The 26,162-nt window shown below is 38.0% G+C and overlaps 2 protein-coding genes across 4 annotated transcripts in view; one reads left to right on the top strand and one right to left on the bottom strand.

Annotated features, from left to right (window-relative positions):
- Window positions 1-265: 265 nt before the first annotated feature.
- SMNDC1 (survival motor neuron domain containing 1) lies at window positions 266-12,007 on the top strand. 2 transcript variants are annotated; one of them, XM_060125311.1, is made up of 6 exons: window positions 266-450; window positions 1,622-1,741; window positions 6,740-6,882; window positions 7,497-7,658; window positions 9,736-9,889; window positions 10,761-12,007. In XM_060125311.1, exons 2-6 carry the CDS (start codon window positions 1,622-1,624, stop codon window positions 10,896-10,898), a joined length of 717 nt encoding a protein of 238 aa, XP_059981294.1. In that variant the 5' UTR covers window positions 266-450; the 3' UTR covers window positions 10,899-12,007. The 2 variants fall into 2 exon arrangements, with proteins under 2 accessions (XP_059981294.1, XP_059981295.1); XM_060125312.1 differs by lacking the exon at window positions 266-450 and adding an exon at window positions 4,651-4,838 and having other exon boundaries at window positions 1,623-1,741.
- Window positions 12,008-17,854: 5,847 nt separating this feature from the next.
- Window positions 17,855-26,162, bottom strand: part of MXI1 (MAX interactor 1, dimerization protein) — a 98,714-nt gene continuing 90,406 nt past the window's right edge. For both annotated transcript variants that reach the window (XM_060125309.1, XM_060125310.1), the window contains exons 4-6: window positions 24,576-24,690; window positions 23,775-23,946; window positions 17,855-20,392 (exon numbers count right to left, since the gene is read on the bottom strand). In XM_060125309.1, the coding sequence (XP_059981292.1) occupies window positions 20,229-20,392; window positions 23,775-23,946; window positions 24,576-24,690 (451 nt within the window). In that variant the 3' untranslated portion in view covers window positions 17,855-20,228. The remainder of the gene's footprint in view (window positions 20,393-23,774; window positions 23,947-24,575; window positions 24,691-26,162) is intronic.

Here is a 26,162-nt window from a genome sequence, read left to right as displayed (position 1 = left end):
GGAACCTCAATAAGTGCCCAACGGCACCGAGCCTTGAAGTAACTACCCAACTGACCCCCACTCCGAGCCGGAACTAAGATAAAACGAACCTACATCCGGCGCCTGGCGCATACCAGTACGTCATTTCCTTCCTACGAAATCCCGCCCACTTTACTTCCCTAACGTGATTAAGGGCCGGCGGCCTAGAGGGAGGTGGGAATCACGTGAGTCGAGCGACGTCTTGCGAGGATTTTTTAACCTCTCGCGAGACTTCACCCGCCTCCTCTATTCCTCCTTCCAGTGCCCGGCTTTAGTCCTCTCCCGCTCGCCGCTGAGCGAGTTATTCTTTTCCAGACCAAGTCGCCTAGTTGTCGCCGCGGAGCTTTTGCTTGCTGCTGCCCCTGTCGCAACCACCACTGGGCTGCTTTGCCGCGACCCCGTCCCGCCGGTACGCCCCCAGCCCCACACAAGGTAACAAACGCGATGAGGGAGAGAGTAAGGCCTCGCCGGGCTTCGGCCTCCCCCTAGTTGAAGCGGAGGCCTGAGGCCGAGGAGCGGGCCGCGCTGGAGAGGCCCGGGCGCCGGCCGGAGTGTCAGGAGCGCCGGCCTCCTCTTCCACCCAGAGTTGAGCCCTGAGCGGCCTCGGACGGGGTTGGGCTAGCCGCGGGAACCCAGCGGGTGGGGTTGGCATTTTAAGGACGCTCCGGGCCCTTCCGAGCCTGTTGGCGGGTGGGGCTCCGGCTCCGGGGGCCTCCGCTGGGTTCGTGTTTTCGGTTTCCCTGGAAGCTGTTTGAATTTCGAGGTCTGAAATGGTCGAGCAAGTTGTGGCGGACTTTGAGGTGTTGAGTGACCGAGGGGGAGCAGCCTGGCTTGCTCTAACCCTTTGGAGTCCTTCCAGGCTGTGGTTGGACGGGGATTGTAAAACAGACGGGTCCTCGGAAAACCCGTATGTTTGCTAATAAAGCGAGAAAGAATTCTCTCCTATCTTATTTTCGGGAGACGAATGAGCCAGATTTGGTGAAAGCCACGTTCCTTAGATTGCCTAAATAGGAGAGTATCAGTGCTGTTTCTTTCATTGCAGAAAATGCATCGTCAGTATTTAAGTGACTGGGTTTTTGCTCTGGATAAGAGTTTCTAAACGCATTCATACTAATTGAATAGCTCTTGTGGAGAGCTATTTGTGTAGTTAATCCAAAATCAGTTGGAATTGGTTTTGGAAGTATTTTTTAGTGCTTAAAAATCAGAAGCCTCAACACTTTCAACAGTTTAGCGCCCTTTTTTTTTTTTGGTGACAATATAACAATCCTATTAATTGAGCCTAACACAGTGCCTTCCCTGTTACAGGACTTTAAAGAAAATTAGAAGTTCTTCTTTTTCCTCTTACCTCTTGCTTTCTGTTCCTATATGGAATTTGTCTGACATGTTTATAATCATCAGAATACTTGAAGTTTGTGTTTGGCTCACAGCTTTTTTCTGAATTGAAAGTAAAGGTAGTAGTGATAAATTACGCTGCAGTGAATTATAATAATGAGTTGGGAGCAAAATTGGTTAGGGTTGATTCAGGCAGACAGGGAAAATTATTTTTTATGGTTTGGTTTTTTTTGTTCCGTTTTCATGACCTTACTCTTTTTATTTTCTTCAGATGTCAGAGGATCTAGCAAAGCAACTGGCAAGCTACAAAGCTCAACTCCAGCAAGTTGAAGCTGCGCTGTCTGGAAATGGAGAAAACGAAGATTTGCTAAAATTAAAGAAAGATTTGCAAGTAAGTATGAGGGGACACTTACAGTTACATTGCTTGAAAAGAATATTTTTGTGTTTTACAAATGATCTATTGTTAAGAATCTGGGGGTATCCAGAACACCATTTGGAGGGAGTGTTTCACCCCTTGTGCGTACAAGTGTGTACGTACATAGGCATACATGGCTTCTAGGAGTAGGGTTGCTTCCTCAGTTTGTGTACATCAAAATGATTGAAGCATTGTTCTTTGTTAACGTCAACCTTGTATGCTCATATAATTTTAAAAAATAAGAGTTAACGTTAGAAGTCATTGTCAAACTTTCTAGAGAAAGAGGTACATACAATTTTACAAGGAATAGCACTTCTGTTTCTAAAGACCTGGAAAAGGAATTTTAGTTCAAAGGGTAACTAAAAGGAGGAAAATATAACCTGATTCTTTTTAATGCCAAAAGATTCTTTGAAAATGAAATAGAGCACGCATGCCAGAGATCCTGTGTGTGTGTAACAGAGCTAGCTCTAGTGCCTTGTGTTGAAAACACATTATAAAAATACCTAAAGAGATGCTTGTTTTCTGCATAAATGTTATATAATGTTTGAACTTAAGACTAGGTTTTACATCTAGTTTTTGACACTTGTTAGCAACTTAAAATTAAACCAAATCTATGTGAGAAGGAGATCTTAATTTGTTCTTTTTGTTGTGGAGGGGCAGTAAGTATGAAACCTGCTTTTTAAAACTTGCTCTGGGGTTTCGAGACAAACATAAAGCCATGATAGTAAATATCTGTTATTTCTCAGAACAATAGGTTGATTAATAAAAATACCATGTATAATACTTGTAAATATGTATGAGTTTTCATCTTAACAAATTTGTGAACTTAAAATTCTGAACCTGAGTTTTTGGAAAGTTTTAAAAGATGATTAGATGGTCTATGTTCACTGATTCAAAACAAAACTTGAATCGTCTTCATCCTATCTAAGTAATCCTTTCCCTCCCTTTATATCATCCTCTTGCCCATTAAAATTATTAAATTTTAGGGATATTAGAACTGCAAACAAATGAAACTTACGTGAAATGGGGTCCAGATTCAGGATTCTGAAAGTGCTTACCTGGGCATAATTAAGATGAGTTAAATATTTTTGGGTTCAAATTCTGGATTTAGGATAGACTTTCATGAAGTTGCAATAGTATGTTATTTTTCTAAAAACACAGAAACCAGGGCCTCTCTTCAATATGTAGAAATCAGGCCAGTGGATTTCAAGGAGCCAGTCAATAAGAAAAAGATGTTTTGGGAGCAGTTTCTCCCACTCTCAGGCCAACTTTCTTCTTGCCTCAAGGAGAGAGCCTGGTATGCCCCCATCTCTCTGGCTCTCTCTATCTTTTTTTTTTTTTAAATCCAACTTAAAAGCAGTGCTTTTTTCTTTGAAGAAAAAATGTCATGTGCTAGTGTTGTATATATTGCTTCCTGGGCAGTAGGAGGGAGGGGTGTATGTGGAACTGGTGGAGGGGGGAGTTGGGAGTGAAGACTGAGAACGTTATTATGAGGTAATAATGTTACAGAGTAAATTGTCAGAGCCTGGGCAGAATTGTCTTACTAGGACGTGATCCATAGTGGAAATACTATTGGGAGACAGACCATTGTAGTAGGCATTGTAGTAACCAGGTAAATGGCTTACTTAGGGTTCAGTTAATAATGACCTGGGGGCCATTTTTCTGTAAAATGTCCTGTTTTCTGTAACCATTTTGAAAAGCATTGTCCAATAAAAGTTTCTGTGGTGATGGAGATGTTCTGTATCTGCTGTGTAATATTATAGCCACTACCCACATGTGGCTGTCGAATATTTGGAATAAGACTAGGATGGCCGAAGAGCTGAATTTTTAATTTTATTTAAGTAGCCATATGTGGCTACCATATCAGATGGCACAGATTTAGAAGCATAAGTTCTAACACTTCAGTTAGAAATAATAGAGAATGTTTTTCCTGACCAGTCTTGATTTTGGATTCTTTTCCTCTTATTCTGTCATGGAAAAAAAAATCATTTTGGTTACTAGAAATAGGTCTGTTTTGAATTGAAAACTTCTCAAAGGTGGAAGGCATCATTTAGGATTACATAAAATTCTGGAAAGTTTTGTGCTGTCTGCTTCCATCTAGTAATTGTTATCTCCATTGACTACAGCTACAGCTTCTATTTTGTCATAGGTTTTTTGTTTTTGTTTTTGCGGTACGCGGGCCTCTCACTGTTGTGGCCTCTCCCGTTGCGGAGCACAGGCTCCGGACACGCAGGCTCAGCGGCCATGGCTCACGGGCCCAGCCGCTCCGCGGCATGTGGGATCTTCCCGGACCAGGGCACGAACCCGTGTCCCCTGCATCGGCAGGCGGACTCTCAACCACTGCGCCACCAGGGAAGCCCAGGTTTTTTGTGTGTCTGTTTGTTTTTTTTTTAAATCCTTTTCCTTCTCTGCATTCTGGGATATACCTTGTGCCATTGATATTTAATCCTGCCTTTTATATTTGCTGAAGAATCTGTTCAGACTGATGACTTGAGTTTGTGGCCTCCTTTATTTTCTTGTGTTCCTTTTATGGAATATCCTTACTCTGGTTAAAAATTTGTTTGCTCTTTCATTTATGCAAAATGTTCTTTCTGCATTTTTTTCAGTGACCCTCATTTGCCAGTAAGGCTTCTATGTTTATTTCTTTATGTACTATCTTTCATATAAAGTTACTCAACAGGCAGCAGATTAATTTACTAAAGTCCTAATTGCCTTTCTTTTTTCACTTAAAAGAAGTGGGTTTAGTAAAATCCAGGCTAGCTAGTTGGCTAGCTCCCCAGGCAGTCTCTGATAATCACAAAAAATAGTCAGTTTATTAGGCTGTTTGCTGAATACACTGGTTCTAAAGGAGGCAGGGGTCAAGTCACTTGTCTCATATGTTACAGTGGCTCTGCATCCCCGAAACGCCTTCCTTCAGTAAGCAGAGTGCTTGAGTGCACCCCCTTTGACCTGCTGATATGTAGATCACAACATCTGATGCTTCCTGGGATTGCCGATTACTGTAACTGCTGCCCATCTGTCAATGAAGGAGCAGTTTCAGAACTCAGACTTGGGGGAGGAAAAGTAATTAATGGTATGTACCTTTAAGAACTCCCTCATACATAAAATAGTTTCTCTAATACTTTGGTCCATATACACATGTGAAGAAAAAAAAACCATTTAGAAGGGTCTTTATAGTTGTTGGGAGGGGTATGTAAAACACGGCAAAGTAAAAAGAGAACTAGAGATAAATGCTCCAGATTTTTTAAAGTGTCATTTCAGTGCAGGGCTCTGGAAATTATAACATGCACAGCTTTTCAGGACCCTTGTCTTTGGTGAAAATGTATTTCCTTATGAAAATATAGTGGGGAGATGTTTTATCCCAAGACACGTAGAGTTCTAAATCTTGAGACCTACAAACACAGACTTTATGTTTGTGCTTTAGTAGTTAAATGATCCCTAGTTAAATGGAATTATTTAATGATAGGGATTGTATGGGCTCTTGAGTCAGGCTTATTGGATTACATTCTTGGCCCTAAAAGTGGTTAATTAAAAACAAGACTGGATGATTTACTCTCCTTCTTTGTGTAGTACATGATCTGTTTATTTGGAAGTTCTTTGCTTATTTGCAAAAGTTATTTGCAAAAGATTGTCTTATTAAAAAGTATTTGAATGGATATTTGGCACCTAATAAAACTTTCATTAAAGATGTTAATCTACTGAATTTTTAACTTAAATCTGAGTCTTCTAGTTTTTTCATTCATAAAATTTTTTAATTACTAAAACTGATCTTTCTCCAAGGGCTTTAATAATCCTTTTTTTTAAGGCTCAAATATAAGTTTTTAAGAAATAGCCAGGAAGATTTAAAATCTTTAGGAGAGAAGTAACATTAAACTTTCTTGTCTATTGAACCAGAGCTACTATTATAAAACCTCAGTGGGAACCAGAAGAAACTCAATACAGAGTGCAACTTTGCTAATTTTTCTCCCAGAACATAATAATGTGATGTTTAAGATATTTTATTTGCAACAGCAGAGGAACAGGTATGCAAGTTCTTAAAATAAATCAGATAAGGTGATGCATAATATGAGTCTTCATCAGAGTAAAAATATAGCAGATTGGTAGCAGAATCTATCAATTTATTCTATTTCTTAAGTTTTTTAACCAGCCCTACTAAACACCTTCAAAGTCAGTAAGTGTAAGCCTGAGTTAGAAAATATATTTGCCACACAGAAAGGTTTTGCCTACCTGTGTGTGTTACATTTATTTTATTTTTTTTCTTTTAAACGAAGCTGTGCTAATGTGCTTAACATTAAGGTATTGGGATATTTTAAATCTGACTTGGTAATTTGCTTACCCAAATGGGATAGGTTTTATAATAAATGGAGACACTACTGTTTTTAAAATATATCTACAGTACTTTGGTAGAAATATGTATGAGCAGGAACATTTTTATTACTAATAAGGCTGCTTCAAGTGTTTGGGGGTTTTTGAGGGGGAGCTCACCTGTTGGCAGGCAGTTAATATGACTGCCAAGCAGTGCCCTGTAAAAAGTGCAGTTGCGCGACGTACACCTGACAGTGATGTGAGAGAAAAGTGATCTTGAATCTAGGTCAGTGCCTTACAGTTGACTGTTTCTCATCTTTAGGGAGGTCTATTCAGCTAAAATAGGTGCTTAAAAATAATGTACAGTGTAAATTCAAGTCTACCCTATTTCTGTTAGTATTTGAGGTTAATTAAATTGAAAGGCAACTGCCTGGGTTTAAATCCCAGCACCAGTGTATAAAATACTGTATCTCAGTTTCTACATGGGGATAATCACAGTATCTACATCATAGTATTGTTATGAACTGCAAATAAATATGTGTAGAGTACTTAATGAGTGCTATGTGGTATGAGAGCTGTTATCAAAAACTGAAAGAACTTGCTTGTTGAAAGTAGTTGACAATGTGAATTATAAAAATAATGTTAATGGTTTTTGTTTTTTCTTTTTAGGAAGTTATAGAACTAACCAAAGACCTTCTGTCAACTCAACCTTCTGAAACGCTGGCAAGTTCAGACAATTTTGCTTCTACTCAGCCCACTCATTCATGGAAAGTAGGAGACAAGTGTATGGCAATCTGGAGTGAAGATGGACAGTAAGTGTAGAAAAAAACTGTAACTATAACATGAAATAGTAAAGTACAATGGTAAGGTGATTTTAATCAGCTTGAACTACCCTATTTTAATCTTTCTATAATAGCCAGTATGACTTATAGAACGAATTTGATTCTTGGGTGGTTACCATTAATACAGTTTAATTTTTAGCTTTAGGTTAAGTTTTAGGGCAGAAGAATGGCTTGGATCCTAGAGGAAATAAACAAGAAAGTAGAGGAAAATGAATGGATATTAAAAAAAAATAGTCTAAATTCTTTTTTCCTTGAATTGAAAATTGAGTAATGGTTGGTTATCTTAGACTTTTGTGAAGCACATATACTGAAATTATTCCTATAAGAAGTATCTTTTCTCAAAAGAGATTGACTAAAGCACATATAGTAGACATGTAAGAGACTTCCTTGGCAATATTTTGGTTAGGACTTCCTTTTTAAGAAGCAGATGGCTAACTCCAGCCACTATTATCTTTGCCAAAGGGACATTTGATTATAGGAGTTTCATTTTAGACACATTGAATAGTTGAATCACTGCAGTATAAGTCTTGTAGGCTGAGTGCTAAACCTTTACTCACCTGCTTACAGCCATGATATCTTTACAGGTGTTATGAAGCGGAGATTGAGGAGATAGATGAAGAAAACGGCACCGCTGCAATCACTTTTGCTGGCTATGGCAATGCTGAAGTGACTCCACTGTTGAACCTCAAGCCTGTAGAAGAAGGAAGGAAGGCAAAGGAGGACAGTGGCAACAAACCCATGTCAAAGTAAGTGACTTTGACTTAAGCATTTTAAATGTAATCTTCCCCATTTGGGTACTTGAGATGTCTGCAGAATCTATACAGGCTAGACTAGAGTAAGAAACTTGTAATACTGTTTACCATTATTTTGAAGATTAGCAGTGTATGGTCAACATTGTCTATATATGTATGCCTAGGTAAAGTGAAGACATTTTGGTTCCCACTTAGGCATTTAATGAATAATTATTAAGAGGATTCTATATATTGATACTTCTCACTAAACCAGGTTCTGGGTTCCATCACAGCAAAGAAGACCAAATTAGGCCTTGTCCTGAGTTTATAGTCTAAAGAACAAACACATAATTAAAGAAGAACTTTAATAATAAAGTGTAAAAGTAATGGAGGGAACATAATGGGTACTTTTAGGGAACAAAGAAAAGGTACCTAAACTGCATTTTAGTCATCAGGGCAAATTTCTTTGAGGAAATGATGTGTAAACTGAGATTTGAAAAGAAGAGGTGTTAGCCAGTTAATGAACTAGAAGGTATGATCTTGGGCAAGCTGCTTAACTTCTGTTTCCTCATCTGTGAAACAGGGACAATAGTATATGCGTTATGGGGTTGTAAGGATTAAATGACAGCATGAGTAAAACATGTAGCACAGTTCTTGACATGTAGTAAGATCTCATTCAGTAAATGTTTACATTTAAAGAAGAAAACCAGGGGCTTCCCTGGTGGCGCAGTGGTTGAGGGTCTGCCTGCCGATGCAGGGGACATGGGTTCGTGCCCTGGTTAGGGAAGATCCCACATGCCGCGGAGCGGGCTCGCTGAGCCTATGCTCTGCAGTGGGAGAGGCCACAACAGTGAGAGGCCCACGTACTGCAAAAAAAAAAAAAAAAAAAAAGAGGAAAACCAGGTGGGAACATAGAGGTAACAGAAAGAAATTCCTTTGGTAAAAACTTGGGGCTCGAGGGTGGGTGGTTTGACAAGAGGAGAGATTAGAGAGTCAGAGGCCAGATCATAAAAAGCTTGAAAGCCACGGATGCATTTCAAGTAGAGAGGATCTGATGTGTTCAGATTGGAGCTTTCGAATGATTACTGGCAGCAGAGAGAAGGCAGCTACTGCTGTCATCCAGGTGTAATATGATCGTGGACCTGAGCCCAGGGAGTAGCAGTTAAGGATGGACCCGTGTATAGTTTGAGAGGTGTTTAAGAGATAGAATGAACAATTTTCAGTTCTGCATATTTGCCACAATTGGCTATCTTTTGGATTTGTTAGGAGTTTTCAAAACTTAAGTTGCTACATAAATATATTTGAATTTGGGAAAATTGTATCATCTATTAAAATAAATTTGGTTTAAGCATCCCAATAAGAAAGATTGTAGAATAACATGACATTTCTATTTCTAGTCTTTGATATTTATTTAAAAACCACACTTCATGGTAGTGATTTTATGATACAGAGGAGTCTAGATCATATAGCCTTGTTTTTAAAGACCTCTTTCTTCGTCCTTCTTTTGGTGAGAAGTCAGTGTTAACAGACTGAGCAGAAATTGAGAGGGCTTTAGGCTCTGATTGGAAAACCCTAGTTGTTTTTGTTGTAAGAATTGTTAGCTATGATTTCCCTTTGTACTGCTGTGCTCTTCCAATCTACATGAAATAGTTTTATCTGCATTGAATCTCTTCATACAGTTTTTCCAAATGTGCAGCATATCACACTTGCTAACTGCCCATTTAACAATTGATACAGATTTAGATAGCTTTTAATGTTGAAACTCCTCCTATTCCTAAAACACAACTGGCAAAAGCCATGTAAATGGCAAATTAAAAGTCATAGTTGCAGTGTTTGATTAAATGGGTAATAGATTACTACACTTGCGTTCAAAAGCTTCCAAGGATACTGTATATTTCAAATAACATTTATTTCTTAGTAGTCCTGAGTGATCGGCATCGATGTTAGCTTTTATTTGTGGGGTGAAGAATGTGTAAGTTCATTAGGTTTTGGGGTTTTTTGGGGGGGGGGCAGTGGTTGCACTGCTAAATATCTCTAAGGAAGTCATCTTCTAAATTTTAAGAGTTGACATTTACCTGTTCTGTCCACACAGAAAAGAAATGATTGCCCAGCAGCGTGAATATAAAAAGAAGAAAGCTTTGAAAAAAGCACAGAGAATAAAAGAACTTGAACAAGAAAGAGAGGACCAGAAGGTGAAATGGCAGCAGTTCAACAACAGAGCCTATTCTAAAAACAAAAAAGGCCAGGTTAGTAAATCCTTTCATCATACTTTGTAAATTTGCAAAGTGCAACTGTCTTTAAAATAAAGCGAGCACAAAATAACTTTAAAATGAAAAAGGAGGTTCATAGATTTAACGAAATAGTAACTGGATCTTGAATTCAGAATCCTCTTTAATCTTTATTTTTGACTTACTGAAAAATATCTCCATTAGCCACTGTCTCTGCAGTGGAAGCACTATGAATGAGTTTATGCCAGGAATTACAAAAGATATAGGTTATTTCCTTTTATTTTATTTTAATTTTTTAAAAATTAATTTATTTAATTTATTTATTTTTGGATGTGTTGGTTCTTCATCGCTGCACACGGGCTTTCTCTAGTTGCAGTGAATGGGGGCAGGCTTCTCGCTACAGTGAATGGGGGCAGGCTTCTCACTGCAGTGGCTTCTCTTGTTGCAGAGCACGGGCTCTAGGCGTGCGGGCTTCAGTAGTTGTGGCACGTGGGCTCAGTAGTTGTGGCTTGCAGGCTGTAGAGCGTGGGCTCAGTAGTTGTGGTGCATGGGCTTAGTTGCTTCGCGGCATGTAGGATCCTCCCGGACCAGGGCATGAACCTGTGTCCCCTGCATTGGCAGGCGGATTCCCAGCCACTGCCCCACCAGGGAAATCCCTGGCAGGGAAATTTCCGTTTATAAACTAAAATTTGAAAAATTATTTGTTATCTTACATACTGCTTAGAGTGTATTGAACCCTACCTGATTTGTTAACATGCCTTATGTTGGGTGTCACTAGTGGGTTTTATGAGCACTCAGGTTCCCTTGAGGTACTTTTCCTTATAGGTGTATTTTGGAATTTTATTTTTTTCCAAAACTAATCAAGAATTCTTTGTTTCATTTCTCCTAGGTAAAGAGGAGTATTTTTGCTTCACCTGAGAGTGTAACTGGCAAAGTTGGAGTAGGAACTTGTGGAATTGCTGATAAACCTATGACACAGTATCAAGATACCTCTAAATACAATGTTAGGCATTTGATGCCTCAATAATCAGAAAAACTGTTGGATTTCATCTCTGCAGGGCTTTACATTTACCTTTTTATCCTTATATTTTTCTAAAGGTAAATTATTTGTTAGACAAGTAAGGAAGATACCATTGTCATTGTTTGACTTCAGTAGAATGAAACTTGAAGAAATTGTATTTGATAACTGCTATTCATTTAAACTTTTTTCATTACTACTACCAGTTTCCTCAAAGTTTGTTGGGTAAAGCAACTTTTCTAGATAGATGCTGAGTAAATACAGCACTTAGATTAATTATTGATCTTCCTAGTATCAGGCCCCCACTTAATGGATGGCATATACGTTTTGTAAGGTTCTAACTGGGAAGTTTCAGATACTTTGAACTTGCCACATATTCTAGCAATTCACTGGAACATCAAGGCAAAATACCAACCTGCTAAAGAGAACTTCTCTTCATTTTTTTTTTTGTCTTCAGCTTAAACCTAGCTGTTGCCCAGTTAACCTAAAGGTAGGTTAATTTGTAAATGGCAGAGTTTTTTTTGAGGTTTTTCTCAACTCGTTTCCTAAGCCTATCAGGCCATCTCTAAAATTGATCCAGCTCTGTATTCTTTTCATTGAATTTTAGTTTTATGTAAGAAACCATGTTTAGGACCAGCTACCTTTTCTAATGTCTTTTTTTTGTTTTTTGTACGTTTGCTTTCCTCCTGTGTTGATTTTCACTTATGGTAGTGGTACCATTTTTTGGATGTGTAATGTTTATATGAGAAAACAAAAAGCTGATGTATAGCCCTGTATACAATGTAGATACTATTTTTGTAAAAAACCGAGGCTAAATTAATGAACAAGAGTACCGAATGTTTCATCATTAAAAATTTACTGTATTTCTTGTGCATTAATCTGACCATAATTTCCCTGTATAATGTTCACGTAGCTGAGTTTGTAATTTTTGTTAACTAGATCAAGTTGTCAGCATTTGTTGGTAAGTGAGCATCACAATTATCCTGAGCTGAGTTTAAGCCAAATGTATGCGTAGAAAAGGGTCTTCCTATTAATGGAAGATGGTGATTTTTAAGATGTGTGTTAATTTCAGTTTTTGTATGTTTAACTTTTATTAAATAAAGTGTTTTTAAAATCTCCAGGGTGTGTTAACAGAAAGGTGAAGTTAGCTGCTAGCATTGATATAATGATTAAGCATACATCATTTCCACAGGAAAGAATATTGAGTGTGTAATAAATGTTTCGGTAAATCCTTATGTGCGCCTTATATTGGACATAAGAAATTGGAAAGGACAGACTAGTTTTATTTTAAGGGTTGTGCTTGCATAGGGGTGTTTGTAAATTTTTGGTAGAAGGGGAAAATAAAAATTTTTATTTCATTAAGAAAAAAAATTTTTTATTTCATGATTTTAATTTTTTTGGTAAATTGAAGCTTTTTAAAAAATGTTTTTGGCCACGCAGCACGGCATGTGGGATCTTAGTTCCTGGACCAGGGATCAAACCCGTCCCGCCTGCAGTGGAAGCTCAGAGTCTTAACCACTGGACCGCCAGGGAAGTCTGGTAAATTGAAACTTTCAGGAGGACAGTGATGAGAGAGAATTCCTCGTGTCTCCATCTCCCTCCCAACTCAGGAGATCACTGTTGTTTTGTTTTTTTGTTTCTCTCCCTGTAATTTACAGCCAAAGGGTAGAGCACATAGGACAGAATGAAAGGTGAAGTAGTTTTTCAATACAAGGCACAAATTACAGTAGAAAAGGAGCTACTTAGCCTGAAAAACTTTAAATATACTAATGTTCTTGTTACCAGTATAACAAACTTTAAATCAGTGGTATCCTTAAAGGATTGCAAGGGAACCCTAGTAATTAAAAAGCACTGGAAGGAAATTTGGTATAACTCTGTGGCCATACAAAGTGGTTTTTGGTGAGATTATCTTGGTATGTTTGCTGGAGTAATAGTTCACCTGGTGTTTGTGTAGGCAAGACTTGTGTTGAGACTCGTGCCTCCTTTGACTCTATGGGCCTTCCTTTCTGCACATTTATTTTCCTGGAGGGCTTTGCAGTAGGAGAGAGAAGGGGAAAAAAAAAGTGACCGTGTTGTAGAAAACATTTTTTAACAAATAGGCATATAGCATGAAGTCAAGAGCCTGTGTGTCGAAGACCTAGATGTGGTCCTTTGTAAAGTCCTGTTGTCAGGATGATGATAGTGTCTCTGGACTAAACTTAAAAATTAGGAATCCTGGGGGGACTTGTCTCATAGTGGATGCTGAAGTTGAGAAAATCTTAATGAGGAGCATGATACCAATGGTATTTTACAAATGCAGGTGGTTAAGCTCTCAATATTCTAAAATCAAATACGATGCTTGGTCTATGAAGGTTTGTTATAAAATTTAATGTAGAGGTTACCCTCTTGTCAAGAAAGGAGACATGAAGCTCTGAAATGGACAGACTGAACCATACTTGATGGCCCCCACGTGGCTGTGGTTGCATTTGTCTTTTCTCAAAACTTGACATTTGACTTTGTTATTGGCTCTTTCAAGGAAAGTACAGTCCTAACACCCCCAAAACAATTTAAAATTTTAATATTAATCACAGATAACAGTGTTTTAATTAACATGTAGAAAAGTCATATTGGAAGAGCAAGGACTCTGGAGCCAGACTGCTGTGTTTGAATCCTGGCTCCCTCATTTATTATTTGTATGCATAATTCTCTGCCTCAGTTTTCTCAGCTGTAGAATTAAATTAATACGTTTCATTAGGTTGTAAGGATGAGTGAGTTAATATGTGTGAAGTGTTTAGTAGAGTACCTGGTATGTTGTAAGCACTATAGATAGAAGTGTTTGCTACTACTGTGCAGAGCTAATGATGACTATCTGATCTTTTTTCCTTAACTTGAATAACAATTCACATTATAATGGAAATAATACTATTGCTTATAAATGTGTTACTGAAATGTTACCAAATTACCAAAGTTCTAAGACATTAAGTAATCCTGATAGAGGTTTAAATTTTTGTATTTAGGGTTTGTTTCTTAGTGGGAAGGGGGTTACACTCCTAATAAAATCACTTTTTTTTTAAATTTAATTTTTATTTTTGGCTGCGTTGGGTCTTGGTTACTGCGTGGGGGCTACTCTTCGTTGCGGTGCACGGGCTTATTGCGGTGGCTTCTCTTGTTGTGGAGCATGGCCTCTAGGCGCGTGGGCTTCCGTAGTTGTGGCACATGGGCTCAGTAGTTGTGGCTCGCGGGCTCTAGAGCGCAGGCTCGGTAGTTGTGGTGCATGGGCTTAGCTGCTCCGTGGCACGTGGGATCTGCCCGGACCAGGGATCGAACCCGTGTCCCCTGCACTGGCAGGTGGATTCTCAACCACTGTGCCACCAGGGAAGCCCCACTCTTAATTCTTGATTAAGATTAATGAGGGATTCTTGGATCTGGGTCCTACCCCAGGCCTATCCAGGCCAAGGTATATCTTGTTTTTTTGACAGACACCACACAGGTGATTCTGATGTGCATCCGTGGCTGAGCACCATGTTTTAGGTTAAATGTGAAAACGGTTGGATTTTTGAAATGAAGGCAAAAATTTATAAGTGGCAATTTTCTGAGCCCAATTATGAAGACTTAGGCATCAAACCAAAGTGAAAATGCATCCATTTAACGTAACAACTCATTTTTTTAAATACTTGTTTTTTCACAACAAAGGATGTGCATGTGCATGCACGTGTGTTTCCATTACAATGCAGTTTTAATGCTCTGTATGCCTTTAAAATAGCAAGGGAAAACCATGAAGTGACAAAGGAAACTCAGTTTTGTAAGTTGTGTGGTGTCTGTAGATTGTGATTATATAAGGTGAAAAATACCACTTGCAAATTAAGCGAAGTATTAGAGTTTTGATTTGGCTTTTTGCCTCAACTGGGTATTAACTGAGATATAAAAGAAGGAAGAAAATGTATTAAACCCAACAAGGTTTTGTATTTGTTAAAATATTTAGAGAGTTCAATAAACATGTGCTGAATTGTATTAAGTATTTGTATTAAACTATAAAACAACCAGTTAGTATAAATGGTAATTTACAAGTTCAACAGTAAACGTAAACATTCTTTGTATCTAGGATTTTTGAGTTGCAAGTTAAACTGAATTTTTACTGCAGTGGAGAGGAAAAGCATAGCAGGTAAAATAACAGGTAATGCCATAGTTTAAACAAAACCAAAGCTATTGATTCCCCTTATACTATGATTTTTTTAAAAAAGCGTACCTGTATAGATGGGTATAGACGTATTCTTAAGAAACATCTCAAGAGGTTCAGAAACCCGTAATATTGACATTCTAAGAATTTGTTTTGGCCTAGCCAAAAGTAGTAAAACAAACAAACAAAAACAGATGAAGGTGTTATTCTGTGAGGGTCCTCGCTTGCCTTTTCTGCCATTCAGCTTAAGTATGTAAAGGTTCTTTTGTGGCCTTGAGTGGCGAAAAGCAGATCTGAGAATAATGCTGGGCTTGGGTTAGCTGACAGCTGAACTAACTAAAAATATCAAATTATGGCTACTTGTCATCTTTTAGTTCCCAGAAATAAAAACTGGCAATTTACTTCCACCAAGCACCTTACCAGTTCATTTTTACAAAACCAGTATGGACTTGTTACTGGAATTATTAAAATTGTAACTTGTTTCCCCAGTTAGTTTTTTTTAAGAGCACAGCTAAAGAAGCTATGGTTATTCTCATTGGGAGAAAAGGTTTGTTTTTTGTGTGAAGAGCTACTTCATACAAAAATCATGGTTATTATTTTGCTGGCTCATGATTTTCCTTTTTTGGTGAAACTGATGTGCTTTTGTTTTTTCTCCTTTCAAGCCCTGTACTCACTTTAGCAAGATGCAGTCAATTTCTGACCAGAGAAACAAAGAATTCAGGCTTGGAGGAAACACTTGACTCTACATCCTGGGAAAACTAGAGTTGAAGCCTGAGATCCGTAGCGAGGCTAGTCTTTAATAGATGGTAATTGTCCCAATTGTTAATTGCTCAGAAGTATGCAGGAAGGAGGAGTAAGTATCCCTTTGGTTCTTTTGCTCAGAATTTTTCCCTCCAAAAGCCCTGTCAGGTTTAGTTGACCTAGCTTTCAGAGTGAGTGTGATGAAGCTGCTAATTTAGAAACAACTGACTTCTTAAATTTTTATTTCTTACATACATTTTAGAGATATTTTATGGCTTTTATGTTTTTACAATGCTATTCTGTACCCTGGTGTGAAAATCTAAAATATCCCAGTTATTGTCCTACTAGTAAAGAGTAAAAGCATTTTTCCATAGCTAAGAGCTTGAAAAAATAGAAAATATTCCAAAATTATAGGAAGTTGGCAGTACTTTATAAGAGCTTCATTTAAGCCATTTCCCCTAATAATTACTATATAGAAAGGTAAAACAAACAACTGAAGCTGTCAGCCAGTACATCTATTTTGAACTACGCTTATTATTTCCAAGAATCAGATGTATTCCAAAAGAAAACTAGTTTCCTGTTGGATCTGGTACCTAGGCCAATAAGATTTTTCTTCATGGTGAGGCCAGCACTAAAATATTAACTAGGACACTCAATTTATTATGCAATGGTTACTATCAGTGTATAACATACTCAAGCTCAGGCCCTTTCCTTTTTTTAGGAAGACCAGGTAATCACTAAAACCAATGATACATAAATCTTATAAAGGCTTTATTTAAAAATTTCTATAGGATGTCAAAATTTACTTCTTACAATGTATAACCTGCCACAGAATTTTGTGAAAATGAACCATTTTATTAATAGTTTTATTCTGCAAGACCCAGAGTCAGAATAACTAAAATTCAAGATTAAGGATGAAGAGATTAGAAGGCTGCATTCATCGGAGGAAGTAGAGAAGTATAACACCTGTTAATTTCCTTCTGGCACTACATGCTCCTGGGCTGCAGTGGTGGCATGGATCCACATGTGTCCGCTTTTGTAAGTCTTTTTTTTTCTTTTTTTATTCAAACAGAAAGTCAAAAATTATTATCATCCTCATCAGTTCACTCAGTCTATATATATCAGTTTTAATCCTTAACAGTCTTTCAAAATAGAGGTAGTATTTCTATCAACTTTCCAGGAGGAAACAAGTCTCCATGAAGAAATTTAGTATGTTGCCCAGGGTCCTTAGCGAATGTTAGAACTGCTATTTAAATGTAATCAAAATGCTTGTTCTTCCCCTATTATGCTCTTTTTGGAAGGGAGTGTGGAATTTTTGAGGTGGAAGGATAATAAAAGAAAAAGGGCAGCTAGTTGCTTCTTCAAGTGGAAGAAAACAAACCCTCAAAAAAACCCTTCCCCGAAAGGGTAGACCATTTCCTTGTGAGAAATGACCGGGGACGCAGTGTGGCTTTAGGTTAGAAGCCTTGCCTGAACAATCCTCATTGCCTTTTAAAATCCCTTCATAATGCTAAAAACTGTCATTGTTACGGCCCTAGAAAAGGCATTTCTGCTGGAGTTTCTCATACCTATTCTAATCAGAAACTAGAGTCGCAATGACTTCATCACAATCTTCTTTGGTAATAATATGCACAGAAATAGGATTTACCTGTACCTATTAATTTATCACTCAGACATTTTACATAGGGGGCAGTGTTAACTCAGGTTAGTAAGGACTAAATGGGAACTTCCAGATTGGTTTTCAATTTGAATAATAGTAGAGTCAAAGGGATTCCCTAAAAAGTTATTTGGAGAACAGATAATTAGAATGACAAATGGCTTTGTGTCCTACCTGAAGAAATTAAGATTATTGGGTACATTAAACCATCTGCAGTTAGGTTATGTGGAATTATCAGTCAAGAAGGCACCTGTTGTAAATTACTGAACAGGAAATGGCAATGATTAAACTGCCATTAATTCAGACCACTGAAGTGGTATAAACAGACATTTAAGGAGATAGTTGCCTCAAGATATGCTCATTCATATTTTTTCCTTCATAGAGAAGGGCGGTACAAAAAGCACTCGTGTGTTCTTCATTCACAATTTTTATTTCTTGCAGTTAACTTTTTGTATCTTCAAAGTCCATTTGTCTTTAAAAAAAATTAATACTTATTCATCATACAATCCATCCCCCTCCCCCAAGGAAAACAAATTCAGGGAAGGAGTAATTTAGGGGGCAGTTGAAATAGGTACTATAGGTTCGTGACAAAGGCTTCCCAGCCCACCATCCTGTACATATACAACAAAATTGCAGCACCTCAAGTTCACCTAAATGAAGTCCCAAATTCCAGCCCTCGGCAAGTGATGCAAGTGAATGCCATGGGAATTACAAAATGGAAGCTCTGTCACTGGCTTCCATTTATTTTCCATGGTAGTTAGCAGAGTCTTCAAACTGTCTCCTTTGGGAAAGTCAAAAATAAGCAAACATATAGAGCAACATTTTGACCTGGCCAGGAGTAATTATAAATGAAACCAGAAATAATTTACCTGGGCCACAGAAATGAATTTCTTTTATCATGTTTTTCATTAAGTCCCCAGCACCTGAAGTAGCAAGTTCTAATAATGGGCTTCTAAAGGCATGCAGTTTTTCACACATCTACTTCAAAGAACTTCTTCCACTCAAACATACCACAGTCAAGGACAAAATATTTTTGGAGGCACGGGAAGAGCACAAGAACAAGTAAGTATATAATGAGGCCTTGTGTATGACCAAGATGGTTCACTTCATATATAGAAGCAGTGAGAGCTGTTAAAAGTGCTACTTACAAAGGATGGTCTAACATTACACACACAACTGCACTGCTAAATATGGTTGTCTTTATTTTCTTTTTCCTTGCCCAGCCCTATCTAAACAAAATAAAACTACAGGACTGAAATTAACCCATTAAAATCAGCAATAAGTTATGAAAATCATAAAGCTTTTTTTTTTCTTTTTTAAGTAATTAAGGGTAGTTAAATTATTTAAAGTATACAAAGTCCAAAGAGCCAGGGTAAGGTCTCCAAGGCTTCCTGGGGTAAGGGAGAGGGCCAGGGGAGAACCTGGGAGTTTGAAAGACAAAAAGGGAACACGTGACATCAAAGTGCAGGCTAGAATTTCACTTAAAATAAGATTTCTGAAAATATTGACAAGAGCAACAATAGCACCTGCACAATGGGATTGTGAGGGAGAGAGACTGCCTGTAGGAAAACAGAAGCAAATCTTTACATTAAAATGAGACAAGTGCCGAACTTAACTATGTTAACTATGATAGTATGTCTACTATAGATATCAGATGGTTAAAAGATGGTAAAAGGTAATGATTCTAAAAGAAAACAAAAACAGCATTGACCTTTTTTCTACTTAGCCCAGACCTCATTCATTTTGTGCACTATAAAGAGTGAGGTGTGAGGTGTTTTATCATTATCAAATGCTGCATCAAAATAGATGATTTTTTCCCATGTGTTTTTCACTATAAAAGATGTCTATGTTTTTTATGGACAAGCTTTAAAAAGATGTCATTTTGGTTTTCAACACATACAAACAGTTATCAAAATCTGAAATAAAAATGCTGCCATGGCTCAGACCTTGGCCTGCTAATCTGTGTGCACAACTCTTCTGGCCACGCAGACACAGAGGCACATGGAGCTTTTTCCTTCTGGCCCCTCTATCCGAACTCAGGCCCTGTGTGGTAGAGGGTGTCATGCACACAGACCCAAGGGCCTAAGGGCAGCTGACTGTAGAGCTGGCGGTTGGGTGCCCTAGTGCTAACAATGCTGGATAAGGTTAGCTTGCTTAGCATGGAATCCAACAGAAAGCTGAGCTGCATGATGATCCCTTTCAAAAGGCTTCATGGGAGTCTCTCCTTTTGCAGAGCATGAAATGAGCTTTTTTTTTTTTTTTTTAAAGAACTGATCATCCACAGGCTTCATGAGAAGCTGTCCCAGGTTGAGTTTTAATAGTTCTTTAGCTATCCAAGATTAATGCCTAATTATCTTATCATTACTATAGGTTTGATTTTTGTTTTTAGGACCAAAAAAGCTCAGTAAGTGTTCATAATCCCATCCTTAAATGTGTCTACTCAATCAATGTAGTATGAGCAAACGTGAAAAGAAAAAGAGGATGGAATCTCCAATGTCCTCTTTCAAGTCAACTAAATCAAATCGAGAAAATTTCACACGTTTTCTGCTGCCATTAGAAACTGATTTTCAGATATGAATATTAGAATATTTGTTCTGCTGAGGGAGCCTCTGCTCCACTTTTTGCTAAGTATTTGCTTAAACAGAGGTCTCTTGACCCTTCCATTCAAGTATAGTTTTGTTTAGCTTTAAAGAGGAGACTGCATCATGAACCCAATTTAAGAGATTGTTTGGATTGAACTGGCCCAGTGAATATTTTGCCCTGCACTGTTATGTCATGCTGGGTTCTAGGAAGTGAACGAAAGTTTGACACTGGCACTGGAGTAACCCTCGTCACTCCCAATACTCTGCAGGCTGCTGTGGTCATCAATGTCACTGATGCTGGTGGTACTGATATTGTCCACTTCTCCATGGGAGAACTCTGTGCTTTCAACATCCACTTCAATCTCCTCTGCCAAAGGGAAAAAAGGAAGAATGTTAGTAATCTAGTATACGTGTGCCTTCAAGAACAGGGGGGCATGAGGAAAAGAAACTACTTTTTGTATATAAACTGTTATACAAACTATTATCAGTGATCTCTGAAGAACAGAAGGACCCAAAGATTAAGAGACACAGGGATATATTTTACAAGGGAAATGTCTGGTATACAGTGGTGGTCTCAATTTAAGCAGCAAGTTTACTAAAGCCTTTGACACCAGTCTGTCTAGACCTTCCACCAAAAGCACTTGACCTATTTGGGAATTAGTGCTTAATATTAAAAGATCCCAACCCCAAGTGGTTTAACAACATTTGTTTTGCATTAAACTAGAAACTAATTCTCAGTGATCTTTATTAAGCAGAGTTGCCTTAAAGGGGGAAAAAAGCATAAACTGAATACAGGTGAACTAGAAAAATGTATCCATCCGGGCCTTTGGTGGTATTATTTTACAGATAGACTTCTAGGATTCATCATAAAGATCTCTGACTATTCAGTAACCAAAATTAGCCAGTCATTATAAAGTGGACTCTGAGAGATTTGTCTTCAATTAAATTCTCTTGCATCAAATATAGCTTGAAATGAGGGCATGAGTCTTAAAAGTCTCTGGATTATAGTGAGATCTATAGTAAAGATTACAGTAAAGGCATTTTATTTAATACTGGTGGTATTTAACTTTACTTCAAAAGCCAAACATGATTAAAAAAAATCTAAATACATACATGACCCAGCTATGTATAGATATTTTAATTGTTAAATCCTACATATACAATCACCAATAATATATAAAAAGCAATACACATTTTTTTTTAAAGGCAGTTGAAAGACCACTTCCTCCCATAACAGACAGGATGAACTCAATATTCTTCAATTCTCTTAAAACAAACTCAAAGCCTGATGTTTCACATTTGGCACTGATTTCAGCTATTCACACTGATCACACAATCACTTTAGGAAACACAGATTCTAGCTGAGCCCAAGAAGACAGAGTAAGTTATTTTAAAGAGCATAATTTTCAAAAGGGCTTGTTGCTTCTAAAAGTTTTAGCAATCTTTTTTTTTGTTTTTTTGGTTTTTTTTTTTGCGGTACGCAGGCCTCTCACTGTTGTGGCCGCTCCGGACGCGCAGGCTCTGCGGCCACGGCTCACGGGCCCAGCCGCTCCGCAGCAAGTGGGATCTTCCCGGACCACGGCACGAACCTGTGTCCCCTGCATCGGCAGGCGGACTCTCAACCACTGCGCCACCAGGGAAACCCTAGCAATCTGTTTTTACAATGCAGGCAGTTGTCCAAACAGGCTGTACAAATAATCCTATGAATTCATAACTATTTGTTTCATATCCATAATGCTTCACAGGCTATTTAGTGTTTCCCAGTATCACAGAACACTCATCCAACCTACATTTGGGAAACAAAATCAAGACACCCTATCCAACAGAGCATGCTGAACTCAAAACAAAATAAAATGAGAGACTGTTCTGGCCAAATGGACTAGAGATGTTACTTAAAAAGTTCCTGTAACTCTGGGAAAGAGAGCTGCCAAAGAAGAACAAGAATGGTATTTGATAAGGTACTTGCACTTTCGGAATACTAAAAAAATGAGAACATTTATAATGATGAAAACATACCCTCTCTCTGCAATTTGGAGGTGGGGTGGGTACAAGGAGGTACCCACTTTTTGGTTATTTGAGGGTAACCAAAAAAGTTGATGAGGAAATATTCTTCTTTAAAGAAGAAAAAGTTAATAAACACAAGAAGAATGATAGAATTAGAAAATCACTATTTTGTAACACCTAATGAAATATTGATTGAGCAACAATCATCAATGACCGTTAAAACTATTAAGTGAAAGGTTGATAAATCTGCATAAAACATGACATCACCTGAACCCACTGACCAATGTTATCACTATCATGGGACAATCAAAAATAACACTGATGCAACAGGAAGTACACAGCGCCATGAAGTATTCTTGCCTCAAAAAAGAACATGAATTTAATCAGGCCTCTAGATCTACCAACCAGTTTACAAGAAATATGAGGGACAGAACATGTTAAATGCCACCATGAGGATTCATTCAGCCAAATCTAGAATGTGGGAAACTCTATAAGAAAAATGGCCCAGTTTCCCAGGTTCTACAAGAAATAATTGGCACTGAAAAAAAAAGTGGGAAAGGGAAAACTATTATAGATTAGAAGTACAGTTGACCCTTGAACAACTCAGGGGGTTAGGGATGCCAACTCTCCACACAGTCAAAAATCTGAGTCTAGCCTTACAGTCAGCCCTCCCTATCTGCAGATTCAACCAATCATGGATCATGTAGGTGCTGTAGCACATATTTATTGAAATATATCGACACATAAGTGCACCTGTGCAGTTCAAACTTGTGTTGTTCAAGGGCCAACTGTACCTTAAAAAGTACAAACAAATGTAATGTAGACTTTGTTTGGGTTCTAATTCAAACATACCAGGGCTTGCCTGGTGGCACAGTGGTTGAGAGTCCGCCTGCCGATGCAGGGGACACGGGTCCGTGCCCCGGTATGGGGAGATCCCACATGCCGCGGAGCGGCTAGGCCCGTGAGCCATGGCTGCTGATCCTGCGCATCCGGAGCCTGTGCTCCGCAACGGGAGAGGCCACACAGTGAGAGGCCCGCGTACCGCAAAAAAAAAAAAAAAAAAAAAAATTAACATCACCAGTAATAAAACATATCAACATAATGTATCTTCCTGATACTATGAATTGAGAAGGGCACAACATCACTTCTGTGATATTTCTTCCCCCAAATGTATAATACCTCAATCTAATGAAAAACATCAGACAAACCCAAATTGAGGAACGCTGCATAAAATAACTGACCAATATTCTTCAAATGTGTCATGGTCATGAAAGAAAGACTGAAGAAATATCTCATGCAATGTAGGATATTGCACTGGATCCTGGATCAGACAAAGGACATTATTGGGGAAAGTGGTGAAATTTGAATAAGGTTTATAGATTAATTAATAGTATTGCATGAATGTTAATTTCCTGGTTTCAGTAACTATTATGGTTACATGAGATATTAATATTAGGGGAACCTGGGTGAAGGGTATATGAGAACTCAATTTTCTACAGAAAACTTATAACTTTTAAGTCTAAAATTGTTTCAAAGTGGAAAATTTTCAATATACATATAATCAAGAAAAAAAATTCTATAATTCATACAGGCATTGCTAGACAATGTTGTGACTACATAAAATCTAGAATGCTACATTCAATGTTGGCAAAAAAGGAAGCAAATACAATGCCACCCAACCTCCCCTCTCTAAATTCAGATACAGGGATGCTAGTGTTTCATTAGCAAAGAAGCTCACTGCCTACCTCGCTCTGAATCAGAACGATCTGAAGAAATAGTTGATCCAATGCTGTCCATTCGTATTCGTTCCATCTCTTGAGGACCCTGCAGCTGTTCCAGTCGCCGCTTTAAAAATCTCTGTTCTCGTTCCAAATTCTCTAGCTGGTGCTGGCTCTTCCTTTCAGCTTCTTCAAGTTTCTAAAATGATAAAGTGATATTTAAGTTTGTGTGAGGTACAGTACAAACAATAAAACTGATTCCTACCTAACATCTCAAAAGACTTCTTCTTTGACAGAGAAAACATGAATGACTATACATGTGTGTGTATACATAAAAACATACATAAGTATATATTTTTTAAACATGAAAAATAGTTATTTCTTCACTTTGTGTGTGTGTGTGTGTGTGTGTGTGTGTGTAATGAATGCTACATTACTAGAACAGTATAGAATTCTCAAAGTCTGTCAAGTTACCACCACAAAAGAGAAACTTGCTCTGCCATATAGTTTGATGGAAAATTACTGAGAGACACAGCCAAATGAAGTCATCTCCACCAGAGGGCACAACTGCCTTCCTTCAGGGTATCAGCAGAGTAATTGTTATTTTCCTAGTATTCTCAGCTCTTCAAATGACCACGCTGTCAAAACAATTTAATGTAATCAGGTTATGTTGCTCCCATCAGATTAGCTGATAAGTTTTCAGAAAATTTCTCTTGAGGTCAGTTATTAAAGGAGGTCACTGTGCTAGCTGATATATATGAATAGGAATAATTGCTAAAAAGAGAGCAGGACTGAGAATCATGTGAAAATATGACAAAAAATTCCTACCTTGATGTGTGCTTTGGCTTTGTTGAGCAAACCAAGTGTTGTGTGCCTGGTGCAATCTGGTCCTAGTGGAATCAGAACTTTTAAGCGTTCTAAACACAGGCGAAGATGAGCTCGTCTAAGAAAGACAAAAAAGTCCAATCAGTACAGCCTGAATATTCCACTAAAAACATCCTAAAGCCTATTTTAAGACAAATAAGAATTTGTACATTATTCAGTCTATAACCATGTTACGCCCCTAATTCTTCAGTTTCAACAAAGTATCTGCATGCAAGTGAAGGTGTGCCTACAGGTTTTCAGTTTCTGACATTTCTGTTGTACTCTGAAAACATCGGTCACTTCAGATTATTATCCCCAATGGTTATCTCTGTCAGAGGTGATTTAATTTTAACCTGCCCCATAAACTGTCTCAACTGTATTAATGTGGAAGTAGGAAAACATATTTGGGCAACTGTATTTGATTTTGAATGTGTAAAACCACAGGCTAGAATAGAGGTTTTCAGCTTCAGAGCACCCCAAAATGCTCACAAATTTCCATTTCTTCCCTTCCACCTTTCATTCACACACACACACCCCTCTCCACAACTGTAGCCATCCTACAGTGTTTATGTTATTATGTATTAGGCTGAACCATACAAAATTTCTGATATTCAACCATTTCTCACTTATAAAAATGGCAACTTCATATGATCCAACACAATAGAAACAGCAAAATTCTGTGGCCAGTGAGGATAGGGTTAGGCAAAATGTATGGCCCTGAGATCAATCCTAGCCACTGAAACAACAACCCATAAAATAGTCCCCTGCTTCCTAATATCTAAGTGTACCAGCTATCATTAGCTTTTCATTTTTATTTCTGTCTCCCTCTTCCCTCTTACTACCCCTTACCCACCACCTCCCATTTTCTACACATGGAAAAAAGCCATGACAGAATTCTTCACTAAAAGTCACTGTATTCTTTAATACACCCATCCTATGGGCAAGTTAGGGAAATTTTCTCTGTAAATGCTAGTAGAGAGCCTCATGAATTTATATTCCCTATACCCTACAGGAACTATGATTACCATGATGAGAGTTCTGGGTACATAATTTCACCCTGAAACAATACTAGTTCGTATATCTGGTCCTGTGCTTCATAAAGTATAACATAATTAATCACTTAATAATATATCTGAAAAGAAAATCCACAGATGTGCTCATAGATTAGCTCTATTCTGTAAAGAGCCATAATTGAACATTTAGCAACTGTTTCAACTGTCCCACAAACAGAACACATCCTCCATTTTTTCCTCAAAGAGGGCCAAAACGGTCTACTAGCTCAACCACCGACCTATGCTTTCTTTGCCTTAATACATAAGAAATAATGTCAAGAGACATTCTCAAATGCTAGCAATTTCAAAGAGGGATATGATAAGGCAGCCAATTATGTCATTGACAAGTAAGGATGATTAAGGGTAGTGAGGTCAGAGATCTGGCAGATGAATTGTCAAGATTCTTCCAGTATCCACTAGCCCAGCTAGTTAAAGGTCTGCTAGCATTTCCATTCCAAATCTCTTATTGAGTTCAACAACTAAAATCTAGTAATTGGCT

This window comes from Lagenorhynchus albirostris, chromosome 16 (assembly GCF_949774975.1).
Source record: "Lagenorhynchus albirostris chromosome 16, mLagAlb1.1, whole genome shotgun sequence".
Classification (NCBI taxonomy): domain Eukaryota; kingdom Metazoa; phylum Chordata; class Mammalia; order Artiodactyla; family Delphinidae; genus Lagenorhynchus; species Lagenorhynchus albirostris.
This window is presented reverse-complemented; position numbering and strand designations above follow the sequence as displayed.

Excerpts from the sequence above, each read along its gene's own strand:
- SMNDC1 (XM_060125311.1), top strand. The coding sequence starts at position 1,622 with ATGTCAGAGGATCTAGCAAAGCAACTGGCAAGCTACAAAGCTCAACTC. Across the intron at positions 7,659-9,735 it reads GGCAACAAACCCATGTCAAA|AAAAGAAATGATTGCCCAGC; the intron begins GTAAGTGACTTT and ends CTGTCCACACAG. Across the intron at positions 9,890-10,760 it reads CTAAAAACAAAAAAGGCCAG|GTAAAGAGGAGTATTTTTGC; the intron begins GTTAGTAAATCC and ends CATTTCTCCTAG.